Consider the following 16,509-nt stretch of genomic DNA (forward strand, 5'->3'; position numbering starts at 1 on the left):
GACGAAAAATCGTACCAAGCAAAGTAACACTGCTAATTCCCAAAGTAGCCTAACAGCATGAATGAAAACAGAGCGAAATCTGCGATCTATGGTTCAAATAGGACGAGCCCCCATCTGTTACGGAATGAAATATACCTGCTGTGCGATAACCAGGCGTACAATATCAGACGTAACACTAAGCCACTTAATCAACAACCACAACCCGAAAGGAGTACCAGTGAAGCAGTATTATAGAAATGATTAAGTGTATATTTATTAATATGTACACATTTAATGATTAGTTCTCTCTATCTATAACTAAAGTCCTTTAAAAGACAGTAGTAGGCTGCGAGGTCTCACCGGGCAGCCAGCTAGCAGTTCCAGACCCTCGAAGATGACAGGGGAGATCTTCTCCTCGGAGTTCCCAAATTAATTACGATTAGTAATAATAATAATTAATTATAATAGTTCATTAACAACTAGGCGGTCAAACAAAGTAGCGCATTAACAAAGCTGTAATTAACAATGTCGTAAAGAGAACTGATGGCATTCAGATGGCAACAGCTATATATAGTCCGGCATCTCCTAAAAGCTTCTCCTCGGCGACGGTAGTCAGAATCTGTAAACATGTGTCTCCCCAGTGACGTTGCCTAGCGATGTCCTCATCGCGTCACGTAGACAGCAGGGTTCCCCTGGAAACCACGTGTCTCGCTCCAGCAGGGCCGTGACGTCATCTCCACTTAAAGGGGACACACAAAGAGGCACGGCAGCACGCAAAACCAAAAGGAAAAAGGAAGCAGTGCTAATACAAAATAGAGGGACATAACATACCCTAAGAATAGAACTCCCTGACATAGGCTTGTGGTTGCGAGAATGGAACCGGTTGGTTGAGAGATGGAGTACTATATAGAAGAAGACAAGACAGAGGGGACCTAACATATCAACTGGCGCTCCCCACAGATCTAAGAGCTACTGTGCTGAAAAGTTTACATGATGACTTGGGCCACTTAGGTGTGGAACGAACTCTCGACCTTACAAGATCCGGATTTTATTGGCCAAGAATGTCTGCAGACGTAGATGAAAAAATAAAGACATGTGAACACTGTGTCCGCAGGAAAACTCCTCAGGTCCTTCCAGTCCTTCCACTGACCATTCAGAGTCAGGTTGAGATGGGAGGAGGCGTGGCTAATGATCCCGAGGACCAATAGAAAGAAGTTCTTCAGGACATGCATCCTAACGCTACTTTCTGAAGAAGGGAGTAGGTGGGTGGGGGAGGGGGGAAGTGAGTTCAAGGCAAACAAAAGATTAAAAAAAACAGACATACATCCAGTACAAAAAGAAGTCACAAAATTTCCAAGGCATTGCCAACATATTGACTCCAGCAAATTGTACAGAATCTTTTTGAAGATGTCAGTCAGGACCTCAGTCAGCTGCCCAGCGCAGGCCCTGAGCACGCGTCCGGGGATGCCATCAGGGCCAGCAGGCTTGCGTGCATTGATCCTGCTCAGTGCAGCACACGTTGATGGGGGCGAGTGTAAGGGGCTGGTGGTCTGTAGGGAGTACAGTCTTGATAGTCGCCTCCTGGATGTCCCTGTTAAAGCGAGCGTAGAAGTTATTAAGCTCATCAGGGAGGGAGGTGTCGCTGGTTGGGGGGGAGGTGTAGGTGGGTTTGTAGTCCGTGATGGCCTGGATGCCCTGCCACATGCGTCGGGGGTTGGAGATGCAAGTGAAGTGCTCCTCACTCCTTAGCTTGTGGCTGTGCTTGGCCCTCTTGATGCCCCTTTTCAGGTTAGCCCTTGCTGAACTGTAGGCCTGCGCGTCACCTGATCTAAAAGCAGCGTCGCAGTGTTATGTGGGTGGGGTTGATTCACGGCTGCGTTTCATTGGCTGAGCTGACTGATTTGAAGCGTAACTGCCTCCCAGCTCCGCGGCAGAGCGCTTGGAGATACGCTCCGAGTGTCGAGCTCCTTGTAAAACACATTGTCTGTCAGCTGCGTACTCTTTCCGGACCAGGGCGTGTCAAGGGGTCACCTGTTCTTAACGATCCAGAACTTCTTGCAGGTGGGAGTGACGCCATAGCCGACCACCAGCACGGCATGGTTCAGGTCGTCCCGGCTAAACTTGGGGTCGTGGTAAACACCTGCAGAGGAGACGGCGGGACAGGTGAGCTGCTCTTACCTGTGGTAAACTGCCACTACACTGTTGTGTCCTTACCCACAAAGCCACTTTTGCATCATTACCCACAATGGCACTTTTCTGTCATTATCCACAATGCCACTTTTGTGTCATTACCCACAATGTCACTTTTACTTTCTGACCCATGGACTTTCCACCTCTGCATTACACCAGAGAGTTTGTTTTAGTTTCAGAGCTTGAAAGATTTCATCCAATTGTGCGGGGGGTCAGAAAGAGGTCAGCCAATAAGAACCGCCGAGATCTCACACTGTGCCAGTGAAACCTTCAACTGCCCGACTGGCTCTACAGTTCAGCCAATCACTTGCAGGGAGACAATATACTTCCAGGTCAACGGGTCAGTGCGTCCCCATGGTTCCCTCCCAGCAGAAGGCTCTGGCCTTACCGCTCTTGTAGAAGACAAAGCTTCTGGATCTGGAGTTGATCCCCACGGAAACGGGCCCATGCACGGCCACGACTGCCCGCAAGACCCGCTCGTTCACCTCAGGGAGCTCCTTAGAGTCCCAGATCTGGGCCACCCTGTCTGATCTGTCAAAGGCAAACTTCTGGTCCTGAGGAGGCATACACAAACACACACATAAACACACAAACACACACAGGCACATACACCCACACACACCCATAAACAGGCACATATGCAAACACACGTACACACACAGGCACACACACACTCACATACATACACACACACATAAACAGGCACACGCACACGCACACACACACACACATAAGACCACAGGTGGGCAATGGGAGCCGTATCTGTTTCTGGTTTTCTTGCAGGTTCTGGCCTAAATTATTCAATCAGCCCTGACATTAGCTACATTTGTTGAAATGTGGCGTGTAAATTACTGTTTTTGTGTCACTAAGTGAAACATTTGCTGTGATCTAATTTACAAGAGAACCAGTGTTGGTGTATGCAGCCATTTATCTCATTTAGCCAGAGTGGAAACAGAAACCTACATATAGACCGGCTCTCCAGGCCCAGAACTGCCCACACAGCACTAAACTCAGCCCCAAGGTTTTAAGGTATTTTCTACTAGAGATCTCCCATCCAAGTACAAAACAAGCCAATACCCACTTAGCTACAGCAGTTTAACTCAATAAGGGTACAGGGCAGTACGGCTGAGGTTCGTATTTCTTAAAAAAAAAAAAATTACAAAAAAGAAGCTGTTTGGGTACAGTGCCCTGTGAGTATGTTTTATGAGGAAGTGGGGGTTTATGTACCACGCCCATGTAGGGATATTTCCTCTCAGAGCTGATGCCTTTCTTCACTGCGTACTTGTAGGCGTTGGTCATGTAGCCGCCCGTGCAGCCGTAGTCGCTCCTGACACAGTCCACCAGGTTCTGGGGGCTGAGGGGCACCAGCTTCCTCCGGCTCTTCATTAGCTGACCCTCCAGAGCCCCCGCGGCGCTGATGGGCCAACAGGACCGGCAGGAGCCCTGGGGAGGAACCGTGGCACTGTCATTCTACCCGTGTCCACCAGAGGGGAGCGTTACTCCTTATCGCGGTTTTTGGTGGGAGAGCGAGGGTAAAGCCACACATCCTCTGACGTGATCAGCTGGCTTCACTCTCGCCTCTCCAAATATCTTTGGAGCATGTGGGCGTTTCCTGTTTTTTAAACAGCGTTCGTCAAATGTATTTTTATCCTACATTGACTTTTCACATCAGATCATGTGAACATGACGGATCTTTAATCTGATGGGTTGATCCTTCGCAGACGTGAAAAATCACCTCCCATTGAAATGGACTGAGACGATTAGAGTAGCTCCTTATCGGAGGATGTGTGGCTTCACCCTTAGCCTTACAAATTTTCAGTGGTTTGAACAAAGCAACGATTGACAACTTATTGTTGCTTCGCCAATTACGGGGTTCGTGAAGTGTCACTCTCCCATCGCTAGTTTCAGCACACTCAGAGCGTTCTGTCTCTAAATACACTAAATAATCCAAGTTATCTGACACAGGTGTACAGAACGTCACTAAGAGCTATCTATTGACAAGTCTGCCGTGATTGTTCAGACTGAAAGGAGGAGACCAAACATAACATTTTTCTTGAGTACTCAGATTATTAAACAGATTTTGTTTAGAGAGTAATGTACAGCGTCAGCTACTACTTTCCATCCAGGAAAAGATGTCCCCAAAAGTGACAGAGCTAGTAGTTTTCCCCTGCTGCCACCAGAGGGCAGGTATTGCTCCTTGTGCCTCAATGCATGATCCCAGGAACCGCCTGAACTTGCTGCCCTGTGCTTTCGGTGGTTTAACAGACTGAACACTAATCTAATTTGACCTAATGTTAATTTAGATAAATCATTTAAATGTACCACTAATCCCTGTCTCTCTGGTCATGAAGCATGGAGATAAGTTCACTTCCAATCGTGGCCTCCGTTAGAAATGTTTAAAAATGGCCCGGTTCTTGGTTCCTGGATCTCGGTTCCTGGTTCCTCGTCTCTTTATTAACACACTGACCTGATTTATGACCGGCGTGACGTAGCCAAGTAGGCGGTAATCGATGGCCTTGGGCAGTTTTGTGGCAATGTCATCGACAGCGAAGGTGTTGTTAGTCTCTCTGGCCTGAGAAACCACCAGACCGGTCATCTTCTCAGCCACTTCCTCAGCGGTCTGGGGTGGGGGGGGGGGGAGAGAAGACATGGTTCAGGAGGAGAAGATGAGGTGCAGGGTATCTATTCCTCTGTAAGTTTGACTTGGTAGTGCGAGCTGTTCTGTCTGTGATTCCCCTCCACCCCCACCATGTGAAATAGCAGTGCAGAGTTCTCAGTACTGGCCCAGGAGGAACTCGTCTCCCAGGTAACTAGCTCTCTACTGTGCCAAGTCTGGCCCAGCAGAAAGCTGTCACTATCAAATCCGTTTGTTGAGATGTTTTCATTCATGTGAAGTTAACTATTCCTTATCCAGAGTAACTAACACAGCGTACGTCCTCATTGCAAACTGTTTTCTACCACTGGAAGTTTACTGAGGCAGTTCAAGGAAAGGATTGTGCTGAAGGACCCATAAGCTTTGAGTTACATAAGCCCAGTTATAATGCCAAGCCACTACATTGCATTGCATTGATCTTTTTTTAGTAAGTGATTTGTGGGTGTTGTTGTACAAAAGCCTCCACTTCGATGGTGTGGGTTGGGTGGTGCAGGTCGGAGGGTGTGAGTTGTGGGTGCAGGTTGGGGGGTGCAGAATAAGTGGTGTGTGTTGGGTGGTGTGGGCTGGCTGGTGCAGGTCGGACGGTGTGTGAGTTGTGGGGTGCAGATTGGGTGGTGCAAGTTATGTGGTGTAGGTTGAGTGATGTGGGTTAGGTGCTGCAGTTTAGGCAATTCAGCTTGCATGGTGTGAGTTGTGGGGTGCAGGTTGGGCAGTGCAGGTTGGGTGGTGTGGATTAAGCCGTGCAGGTTGTGTGGTGTGAATTGTGGGGTGCAGGTCAGATGGTGCAGGATGGATGGTGCAGGTTTGGCGGTACAGGTTGGATGGTGTGGATTGTGCAGTGCAGGTTGGATGGTGTGAGTTGTGGGGTACAGGTTGGGTGGTGCAGGATCAGTGGTATGGGTTGGGTGGCGTGGGACGGGCGGTGCAGGTTGGATGGTGTGGATTGGGCGATGCAGGTTGGGTGGTGTGAATTGTGTGGTGCAGGTCGGGCAGTGCAGATTAGATGGTACAGGTTTTGCAGTACAGGTTGGATGGTGAGGATTGGGCAGTGCAGGTTGGGTGGTGTGAGTTGTGGGGTGCAGGTCAAGTGGTACGGGTTGGGTGGTGCAGGTTGGATGGTGTGTTGTGGGTTGGGCAGTGAAGTTTGGATGGTGGGGGTTGCGTGGTGTGGGTAGGGCGGTGCAGGTTGGATGGTGCAGGTTGGGCGGTGCAAGTTGGATGGTGCAAGGTTGGATGATATGAGTTGTGGGGTGCAGGTTGGATTGCCTGGTTGGGCGGTGCAGGTTGGATGGTATGGGTTGGGTGGTGTGGGTAGGGCGGTGCAGGTTGGATGGTGCAGGTTGGGCCGAGCAAGTTGGATGGTGCAATTTGGATGGTGGAGGTTGGATGGTGTGAGTTGTCGGGTGCAGGTTGGGTGGTGCATTTTGGGTGGTGTGGGTTGGGTGGTGCTGGTTGGATGGTGTGGGTTGTGGGGTGCAGGTTGGGCGGCGCAGGTTCGATGGTGTGGGTAGTGGGGTGCAGGGTTGGGTGGTGCAGGTTGGATGGTGTGGGTTGTGGGGTGCAGGTTGGATGGTGCAGGTTGGGCCGAGCAAGTTGGATGGTGCAATTTGGATGGTGGAGGTTGGATGGTGTGAGTTGTCGGGTGCAGGTTGGGTGGTGCATTTTGGGTGGTGTGGGTTGGGTGGTGCTGGTTGGATGGTGTGGGTTGTGGGGTGCAGGTTGGGCGGCGCAGGTTCGATGGTGTGGGTAGTGGGGTGCAGGGTTGGGTGGTGTAGGTTGGATGGTGTGGGTTGTGGGGTGCAGGTTGGGCGGCGCAGGTTGGATGGTGTGGGTAGTGGGGTGCAGGGTTGGGTGGTGCAGGTTGGATGGTGTGGGTTGTGGGGTGCAGGTTGGGCGGCGCAGGTTGGATGGTGTGGGTAGTGGGGTGCAGGGTTGGGTGGTGCAGTTTGGATGGTGTGAGTTGTGGGGTGCAGGTTGGGCGGTGCAGGTTGGATGGTGTGGGTTGTGTTGGTGCAGGTTTGGTGGTGCAGGTTGGGTGGTGTGGGTTGTGGGGTGCAGGTTGATGGTGTGGGTTGTGGGGTGCAGGTTTGGCGGTGTGTGTTCAGCCGCGTTTCCACTGCAGGAACTAGGGTCTAAATTTAGTTCTGGGGGCTTTATTTTACCCCCCAAAAAGTTAAGGGGGGTAGTACTTTCCGAAAGTACAGGAATCTTTTGGGTGGAGCTTGCAGCCCTGAACATTTCTGATTGGTCGAGTACTCGCAGCATTTTTTTGTGTTTATTTTCAGCCGCCATGTTTAAAAATATGCAGCCGCAAACCAGTTTATTTTCATAATAACTTCAAATCAAACTTGTATGTTATGCGGCGCAGTAGCCTAGTTTTGGTTATAGCCTGCCAACGTCTTGGAATTATAACGTGTGCTCTTCTGTTCTTTTCTTGCTTTAGTATTCGTTTTATATTTTTTTTTATAAAAAGCATTCGTCCTGGGACAGCATAGCCTGTTACGTACCAAAACATTCAAACGGATTAATTCGGTTGCTGAATATTTTCTTCCGGATTTTCTTTGTTAGCCCGTTGTAATTGACTCAAAACGTTTGATACAGTTATGTGAGGTATGCGGTAGTTCTGCGTAATTCACATTGATGATACAGTAAAAGCAAACTGGAAATCACCTTCCGCACTTTTTGTCAGGGTAAAATAACAGGTTAATTCTAGTAATCGTCCTTTTAGCTTTTTCAGACTGCCGTTTTTTTACTCTGCCATTCTTAAATTCCACAAAAAGACCAGGAAGACTATGGACTAATTTATGGTGCATGGTTCGCATCTGGAGGGCACACTTCGCTGCTCGGCTAGCAGTAACTTTGAAGGAAAGCAAACGGTGGCTGTAGGCTACCACTACTAATTTAAATTTTCACGCAAGTCCGAGTTTTCGTTCTATTCTTGTCATTTTGCAATTAGCCTATATGGAATTGACGATGAGAAAGTAATCAAACAGCAAATTGTTTACAACGTGTGCATGTTTTCTGCTGTTGTTGCCAGTTATACATATAAATGTGAATGCATTCTGTCGCTTTGGATGTCAAGACATGAAAGCGAATGTTCGCATAAAAACATAATGAATGTGTTTGAGAGGATATATAAAACAGTTACAATTGGCCTGTTATATCCTATTTGTTGCATAACAACGGTCCAAGATCAACTACCAACGACAGTTTTGCTTGACAACGGTAAAATATGCCCAAACGGCTGTAGAAGAATATTTCAATTCCAGGTGATTAAATCGATTAAAAAAATAAATACAAAAGTAACCATATATAATCATTGGTAACCCATTGTATATAAGTGGAATAAACCCCTCCGGGCTGTCCCTATTATTAGAAAATAATGTAGGCTACTTCGGTGGTAGTATGGGGTTACAGAAGAAATCATAGGACAGATGGACCGACGACAACGTCGCTTTTTCATACGTCAGTGGGCTAATTTGCCTAATCTTCGCAGGACTTTAGACCGCGGTGGAAACGCAGACAACCATGGGCTGAAGGAACCTTTTAGTTCCTTGAAAAGTAGTTCCTGGGACTAAAAGTACTTTTGGTGGAAACGCGGCTTTGGATGGTGCAGATTGGATGGTGTGGGTACTGGGATGCAGGCTGGGGTGCAGGTTGGATGGTGTGAGTTGTGGGGTGCAGGTTTGGTAGTGCATGTTGGGTGATGTAGGTTGTGGGGTGTAGGTTGGATGGTGTGGGTTGTGAGGTGCAGGTTGGGCGGTGCAGGTTGGATGGTGCAGGTTGGGCGGTTATGTTTGAGTGATGCAGGTTGAATGGTGTGAGTTCCAGGGTGCAGGTTGGGTGGGCACGTCGGGCAGTGCATGTTGCGTGGTGCATGTTGGGAGGTGCAGGTTTGGCGGTGTAGGTTGGATGGTGTGAGTTGTGGGGTGCAGGTTGGGTGGGGTGGGTTGTGGGGTGCAGGTTGGGCGGTGCAGGTTGGATGGTGTGAGCTGTGGGGTGCCGGTTTGGTGGTGCAGGTTGGATGGTGTGGGTTGTGGGGTGCAGGTGGGGAGGCGCAGGTTATGGGGTTTGGAGGTGCAGGTTGGCCGATGCAGGTTGGGCGGTTCAGGTTGGATGGTGTGAGTTGTGGGGTTTAAGTTGAATGGTGTGAGTACTGGGGTGCAGGTTCGGTGGTGCAGGTTGGGCGGTGCAGGTTGAATGGTGCTGGTTGGGCGGTGCGGTTTCGGTGGTGCATGTTGAATGCTGTGAGTTCCGGGGTGCAGGTTGGGTGGGCATGTTGAGCGGTGCATGTTGGGAGGTGTAGGTTGGGTGGTGCAGGTTGTGGGATGCAGGTTGGGTGGTGTGGGTTGTGGGGTGCAGGTTGGGTGGTGCATGTTGGGAGGTGCATATTGGGAGATGTAGGTTGGATGGTGCAGGTTGGGTGGTGCAGGTTGTGGGATGCAGTTTGGGTGGTGTGGGTTGTGGGGTGCAGGTTGTGTGGTGCATGTTGGGAGGTGCATATTGGGAGGTGTAGGTTGGATGGTGCATGTTGGATGGTGTGGGTTGTGGGGTGCAGGTTAGGTGGTGCAGGTTATGGGGTGCATGTTGGGTGGTGCATATTAGGAGGTGTAAGGTTTGATGGTGCAGGTTGGATGGTGTGGGTTGTGGGGTGCAGGTTGGGTGGTGCAGGTTATGGGGTGTAGGTTGGATGGTGCAGGTTGTGGGGTGCAGGTTGGCTGTGCAGGTTGTGGGGTGCAGGTTATGGGGTGCAGGTTGGGCGGTGCAGGTTGGGTACTCGCCATGTCTCCCAGGTGGTTCATGCCCGGCTGATAGGAGTGCATGCCCTGCTCATACTCCAGGTTGTGGGCCTCGATCAGCAGCGTGTTCTTCTCCCAGATTGACCTGCGCTGCTCCTCCTCCTCCTACAGGTTCAAAGGTGACTGTGTTCTGTTAATGATACTCTACGCCAGGGATCTGCGACCCTGGTCCTGGAGAGCCACAAGATGTGCTGGTTTTTGTTTTCAACTTAAAATCAGCACTCAGTTCAGACCCAAGAGCATGAGATAACTGCATATTTAAATGCTCTGATTAATTAAGTGAAGAGCAACAATGAAAAACAAGCAGAGCCTGTGCATCTCTAGGGCCCAGGTTACAGTCCCCTGTGCTACACCCTGACGAGATATAACTGATGCTATCACAGACAAACCACTAACCGGATTTCACGTTCTTTTGGTCTTACTTTTCCTTAACTACAGAATGCTTTGTAGTTAAGTAACAGAAGTGTCTGAGGATTCTAACATACACTTTGAATCTGCATGGTACGTTTTCATAAGTTATATCAAATTGTAATATTTGCCGTCAATGGAGACGTCGCTTTCAGTGTTTAGATTGCAGAGTTGAAAATCTGGTCAGTCTATAGCACGGCTGTCCAGTCTCATCTGAAAAGGGCCAATGCGGACGCAGGTTTTTGTTTTAGCCCAGCTTTACGACACCTGATGCAACTCAACAAATCATGGTCTTCAATCAAGACCTAAAGTAGAATCAGGTGATTTAGTACTGGGCTAAAGCAAAATCTGTGGCCACTCTGGCACTTTTTGATTGGACCCCTGGTGAGCCAGTGCCTGTGGCAGCCATGCATACCCAAACCACAGCAGTCCCACACCCACCACTTCCTTGGCCTACTCGACCATTTGGGATTACTAAGCTTACCAGTGCTCTCTTTCTTCTCAACAATGTTCCAAACAGTTCATTTTGGTAAGCCTAAGGTTTGGCCTATGTCTCTGACTGTTGTTTTCTTCTTCATAATTCTCAGGCTCATAATGGGTTTCTTGGCACAGCTCTGGTCCTTATGCTGAATACACCAATAACAGAACCCATAGCAATCAAAAGCCTAGAATCAAAACTAAATGCTGTTCACTCCAATGGCCTGCACAGTCCCCAGATCTCAATCCAATAGAGCACCTCTGGGATGAGGTGGAATGAGAGGTTCTCAGCACGAAATCTGCAGGAACTGTGTGATGCTATCGAGTCAGCCTCCACCAAAATCCCAAAGGAATGTTTCCAGCAACTGGTCGAATCCGAGTCAATAGGAATTTAGGCCGTTCAACCCGATGCTAGATATAATAGGCGTACCACAGTGCTGTCACCAATAACGATGACTCCAAAGGCAATTGAAAACCTAGAAGCAAGACTAGATACTGAAACTTATCTTATACCTGCACTAAGGAAGTTATTGAGCACACCAGACTCATCAGAAACACCTGTGAAACCATTTGTCCCAAACATTGTGGTGCCCTAACTCAGGGGGGTGGGGGGGAGGGTTATGTAAAAAAAAAAATAAAAAAAAAGTTCTGGAATTTCTACATGGCGAAACCAAGATGTTTAACAATACCCTTTAAAAAAACAGAGAATATGTGCTTTAACCACATGTGAATTGTCAGATTACAAATCTAAAATGCAGAGTACAGAGCCAAATCAAAGAATAATATATGTATCTCACTGTATATACATATCTCATAAAAAAACACGTTTTCAACGTACAAAAATGCCAAGTTACTCACACATACAAGACATACACTGTCTCATTCATTCAGACTGCCAAAATCCAGGCCTGTCATTAAAAGTATTGATATCCAAATGACGCCAAGTTACGGTACTACAAACAATATAGGCTATCTTGCCTCACCGAAATTAAATAAGATGTATTCCAAAGCAATGCTACCCAATATTTCCTCAATTCTTTAAAGTCACTTGGCCCTGTGTGTATAAGCATGCAGTACATGGACAATCCAAACATGTGTGGATGGCTTTCTCAAAGTCAAGATTGATTGAATAGGCATCTATATGTCCAATTTGTGTTGGTATGTATGTATTTCGATGGCCAGCCTTTCTGTTGCGTGAATGTTTCTTGCTATAAATGTCTGTTCGTAAATGTGAATGTGTGAGGGAGGGGAAGTGTGAAGACCAGACGCGACCAAACAGGGGATCTAGTAACCACTAAGTCTCGTGAGAGACGAAATAAGAAGGGGGTGCTATACTCCTAAGGGACGTATCCCAAATAAAGAATAATAAACCCCTAAATGGTTAACTGAGGAAGAAGGAGTATATAAAAAAAAATAAAGGAACAGGGAAACGAGAAATAAAGAACAATAAACAACTTCAAACCAAGCGGCCAAAACCAGACTTCGTTTTTGAAGCTCATTTCCTGGTCTTGTTGTTCCTGGTTGCTCACTAGCGCCACTACGGTTGGCTCCAGTATAGGTGTTTTCATATCCGGTTTCCATGTAAGTCTACGGTACAAATAAGGTCAAAATACAAAGTCAATAATTTTTTCTCATGAGAACAAATAGTCACAATATGTGTATTTTATTCGTCTTATGATCGTCCGTGGGTCGATTTCATGATTTATTGTGTCATTTGGGCACTGTTATAATATTTGTTGTGGACCAATGAGGTACAGTTTGCGTCACTTCCTGATTACTGCAGAGGACTAAGCTACAGTAGGGGCTACAGTCTATGGTCACTGGGATGGGAGGTGGCGCCTCTTGGCCTTGACATTGCGGCTCCGACCACGGTCCACCTGTGCGAAGTCATAAAATGCAGGCATCCCATTTCGTAGTGATTTCATTATAGCGTGTGCTATTTACAGCTGCACTAGACGACCATAAAATAATCCTCCTCTGAAGATTTTCGGTAGCCGAGTCATTTTCACTATTTCCTTTAGCCTACTTAACCAAATAATTAATTGGCAGAAAGCGTAATCAGCTTGCCTTATTTGGTAGTCCAGTAGCCCATGCTAAAACAGTTCGCAACTTCGGCTACCAAGCCATTTGACTAGCTGGCTAACCCTAACCGGCAAATATTCGATCTGTCAGACGTGTTTGACGGCTTGTCAGTCGTGTACATTCCATAAATGTCTACCTGGGCCATGCTTCACGCATGTGACAAAGCTAATATAATCCCGATTTTAGGATAAACACTGCAAAATTTTCAGTGCGAATTAAGAGTCTTAAGGTTTATTTGCTGGATAACATACAACACACAATGAAATCACACACGGAATTTAACGAAATTAACTATCTTTGTAAGACTGGCATTTAGAAAGGAACGTTTTTAGCATTTAAGAGACCGACAAGGGCATTTAAGACAGTGGTTCTCAGAATCGGTCCTGGGGGCCCCTTGCATATATTGGCTTTTCTCTATTGGTTTTGATGATTTACAAGAAAAAAATAGTTGCCTAATAATAATTAGAAATTCAATGTACATTATTTTTGTCTTCATGCCCCAGGTGGAAAACTTGCTGTACAAAGTGTGTTGTCATATTTTCACGCCTGCAGATCAGTTATTAAAATACTTGGTAGATTTGTTAATCACCGCTGACTGTTAATTTTTATTCGGTAGAAAGTGACTTGCGAACGATCGGTCAGCTAGCGTCACCCAGCAAGTGAACACCACAAACGGCGATGGAGTAGCTAGTAGCAGTTACTGGCTCATTAACTGACTGTGGCGAAAACCTACGACAATAACTTGCTCGGTTAACAGCAGGTCTACCAGACAGTTATACGAAAATTAGCCTAGTCAAATCACCAGTAGCCTACACATCTCTGATTGATTGACCAGTGTAGTCAATGTTCTTCCCCTGTGAGTCATATTGCTAATGCGTGAGCTAACCACGGATAGCCTACCTAGCTCACTAGCAAGCTGATATGCTAGCTAAGCATATTCATTTTGCTGAGAAACATAAATTGAAGATAACTGAACATAATTGTATTATTAATGTCATACATATAACGTGATTACATGACACAGTACAGTCACGGATGGAAATTAAACTCCGTAAACATTTGATAATATATTTTAAAACATAACGGCAGACAGTCAGCTAGCCTCAAGTTCGTTCTGCAATCGTTCGTTCAGGTTGATGGGCTTTTCCGCACCGGACTGTCAATCACATTGTAAAAATCACAGAACCGCGTAACTCTGGTTTTGGCTCCAAATCGACAACATGGCCGCACCCGCCATTGAGCTTCAAAACGTGTTTTAGAGACCCACGGAGAGTCAATGGGTGACATCACAGTAGCTTTGTCCATATTTTTTACAGTCTCTGCTTCAAACCGAAGCTGAGAAAAAGAAAATGTCTTTTCACAAACAAACAGAAGACGTTCTGAGACCAACTAAAACCAGGGGGAAAACTGGTTAGTAAGGGGCGGAAAGATTTGTGCCCCGAAGGTGACACAATAACCCCTAAAAACCGCCAACCTCAGAATGTGGACAAATACCGTCCTAATACCTTTTTCCCAAAAAACAAACTGAAGTTTGAATTTGCTGTAATTCCTTGGTTCCTAAAATACTTATACCTTGCTCAAAAAAGCGACAGGGAACTGGCTAGAGTGAAACACGTTACACTCAAGCACCGTTCCACTGTCACTGAAGCTTTAAATACCCAGCCACAGGTGTGGCTGGTAATCAGCGGAAGAGGTGAGCAACCAACAGGTGAAACAGATCAGTGGTAATCCTGCAGGAATGCAAGGAATGTTAGAGCGGGAACAATCATCCCACAGGAACCAAAAATAACGATTAGCCGAGTGGCTAATCTGCAAGCTCGAAACTAATCGTCCCCAAACACCAAAATAACGATTAGCTGAGTGGCTAATCTGAATGCTAACCACTGAGCCGGTGCAGGCACGGAAAAATGATCTACCCTGCACAGAAACCGTGACAGAATGTAACATGCTGCGAGGGAAATGTCCCCATGGGGATAAAGAAGTTCTCTATGTATGTATGTACAATATGTATTTTACATGCAGTATGTATTGTACATTGCAAATATACAATCACTTGTACATTTACTGAAGTTCAGTTCAGAAGCAAGTGTAAACATACGTTTTCCGGAGAAATATGCTTCCTGTAGTTACTGACCAGCAGTTTTCTACATGAATTTCAATGTGTTCCATGAGGCAATTCGAAATATTCAACACTTTGGTCTGACACAAAGTGTGCATGACATTGTAAAATGGTAAGATTACAAAACACAGGGCCAAGTGACTTGAATGAATTGAGGAAATATTGGGTTGCATTGCTTTGGAATACATCTTATTTAATTTTGGTGACGCAAGATAGCCTATATTGTTTGTAGTACCATAACTTGGCGTCATTTGGATATCAATACTTTTAATCGCAGGCCTGGATTTTGGCAGTCTGAATGAATGAGACGGTGTATGTCTTGTATGTGTGAGTCACTTGGCATTTTTGTACGTTGAAAACGTTTTTTTTATGAGATATCATTTCTTTTTGAAAAACGTTTTATTATGAGAGTGAGAAATGTGAAGTGACCCTGTAAGAAACGGTTGTGGATTATGGCTATCCTTGTGTGAAGTTGTACAGTCTGATGAGCGTGTACCGTTTAGCAGTTTCGGTTTGCTATATATGTAAAACAGTGGCTGTGACAAAGGGTGCGGTGGCGTAAGCGTAAATGCATGAGAAACGCAGGTGAAATATGGCCAGCGTATGTAGGCTACTCTCGAATTTGACAGCCATCCAACGAGCCTTGATTGACAAAAGAATCAGCAAGCCCATAAAATTATAGCTCCCTAGGTCGCAACTTGTGTAGCCTTCTGTCCTGCTCCGTTGTCTGTTATTTCGTGGAGATGCACTTTTAGTGTTTGTAAGGTTCATAAGGCATTTTGATAGGCTTATCTGCAGGTAGGAATCCTCTTCGCTGTTTTGCTAAGATAGAACCCGAAAACTTGATAGTGGAGAATAGGAGCAGACGCATATGTCACAGCAGGCTTTGCATATGAGAAAATAACAACACTGTGAGATAAATTAGGAGAAATGATGAAATTGCGTAGTTGAAACAATATGTTTTTAGCAGAATGGGCATGTAGGCGAAGGTTGACATGATCACAGACTATAGTGCGAAGTAAATGAAGTGGCCATGAGCGAGCTTAGTTTCCTTATCGAACGGTATGTATAACAGTCTGTATGAAATGTCAGTCGTTGAAGCGGAGGGTTAAGTAACATGTGTAATCTATTGCGCTGATGTGCTTTTGTCATGTTCAGTAGTAGTTGTAATTATGAGTGAGTCATGATTTTAAATGTAATGTTTTAATGCGGAGTTGCAGAACGTACATACGTAGTAATTGTTTGTATGTGGCTAGATAGAGAACAGGGCGAGGTAACATGGATGTAGAAACGTGGCGTTTGCTGATAAGAAGGTTTTGTTCGGTAGCCAAGTGAAGAAATATAGTTAGTATAAATGGCACAGTGGTGAACTGGTGTAACTTTTTAATAAAAGGAATACATTTGCCGCATGAAATGCATATGGGTGGCCGCGAGTGAGTTTTGGTAAAGCAAATATAAGTGTAAGAAAACATTAGTGTAAAAGAGGAAACTGTCTGCCTGAGGGCGAGGCAGGATTCAATCCTTCAACCAGAGGTTTACCAGTCTGTGACTTTGTTAGTGCAGCACCGTGACATAGCTATGCAATGCGTGAAATATCATTAGTAAACCTGTCCGTGGTTTTAAAGAAGAACACAGGCCAGTAAGCACAGAAGAGCTCCCGTTGAATCCATATGGCTTTGCAATATTGTAGCTGATTAATAACTGAGTGTCTGTGGCTGTTGTGGTTATTTCTGTGGGGAACCCTGAAAAGTGCCAAACTCTCGGTGCTGTATAGGTATGGGGCATGCCCCCGCCAAGGCGTA

General features: G+C 46.3%; 1 protein-coding gene across 1 annotated transcript; it reads right to left on the reverse strand.

Annotated features, from left to right (window-relative positions):
- Positions 1 to 1,938: 1,938 nt before the first annotated feature.
- LOC118234219 (cathepsin K-like) lies at positions 1,939 to 11,076 on the reverse strand. Its single transcript, XM_035430627.1, has 6 exons — positions 11,047 to 11,076; positions 9,604 to 9,726; positions 4,637 to 4,789; positions 3,397 to 3,612; positions 2,558 to 2,723; positions 1,939 to 2,119 (listed from the first exon to the last, which is right to left on the reverse strand). Exons 1-6 carry the CDS (start codon positions 11,074 to 11,076, stop codon positions 2,007 to 2,009), a joined length of 801 nt encoding a protein of 266 aa, XP_035286518.1. The 3' UTR covers positions 1,939 to 2,006.
- Between the last annotated feature and the right edge of the window lie 5,433 nt (positions 11,077 to 16,509).

Source organism: Anguilla anguilla, chromosome 8 (assembly GCF_013347855.1).
Source record: "Anguilla anguilla isolate fAngAng1 chromosome 8, fAngAng1.pri, whole genome shotgun sequence".
Lineage (NCBI taxonomy): Eukaryota > Metazoa > Chordata > Actinopteri > Anguilliformes > Anguillidae > Anguilla > Anguilla anguilla.

Coding starts and splice junctions, on each gene's coding strand:
- LOC118234219 (XM_035430627.1), bottom strand. CDS start 11,076: ATGGTTTCACAGGTGTTTCTGATGAGTCTG. Junction 4,790..9,603: donor TGAACCACCTGGGAGACATG/GCGAGTACCCAA, acceptor CCCCCACCCCAG/ACCGCTGAGGAAGTGGCTGA. Junction 3,613..4,636: donor TCACGCCGGTCATAAATCAG/GTCAGTGTGTTA, acceptor GTTCCTCCCCAG/GGCTCCTGCCGGTCCTGTTG.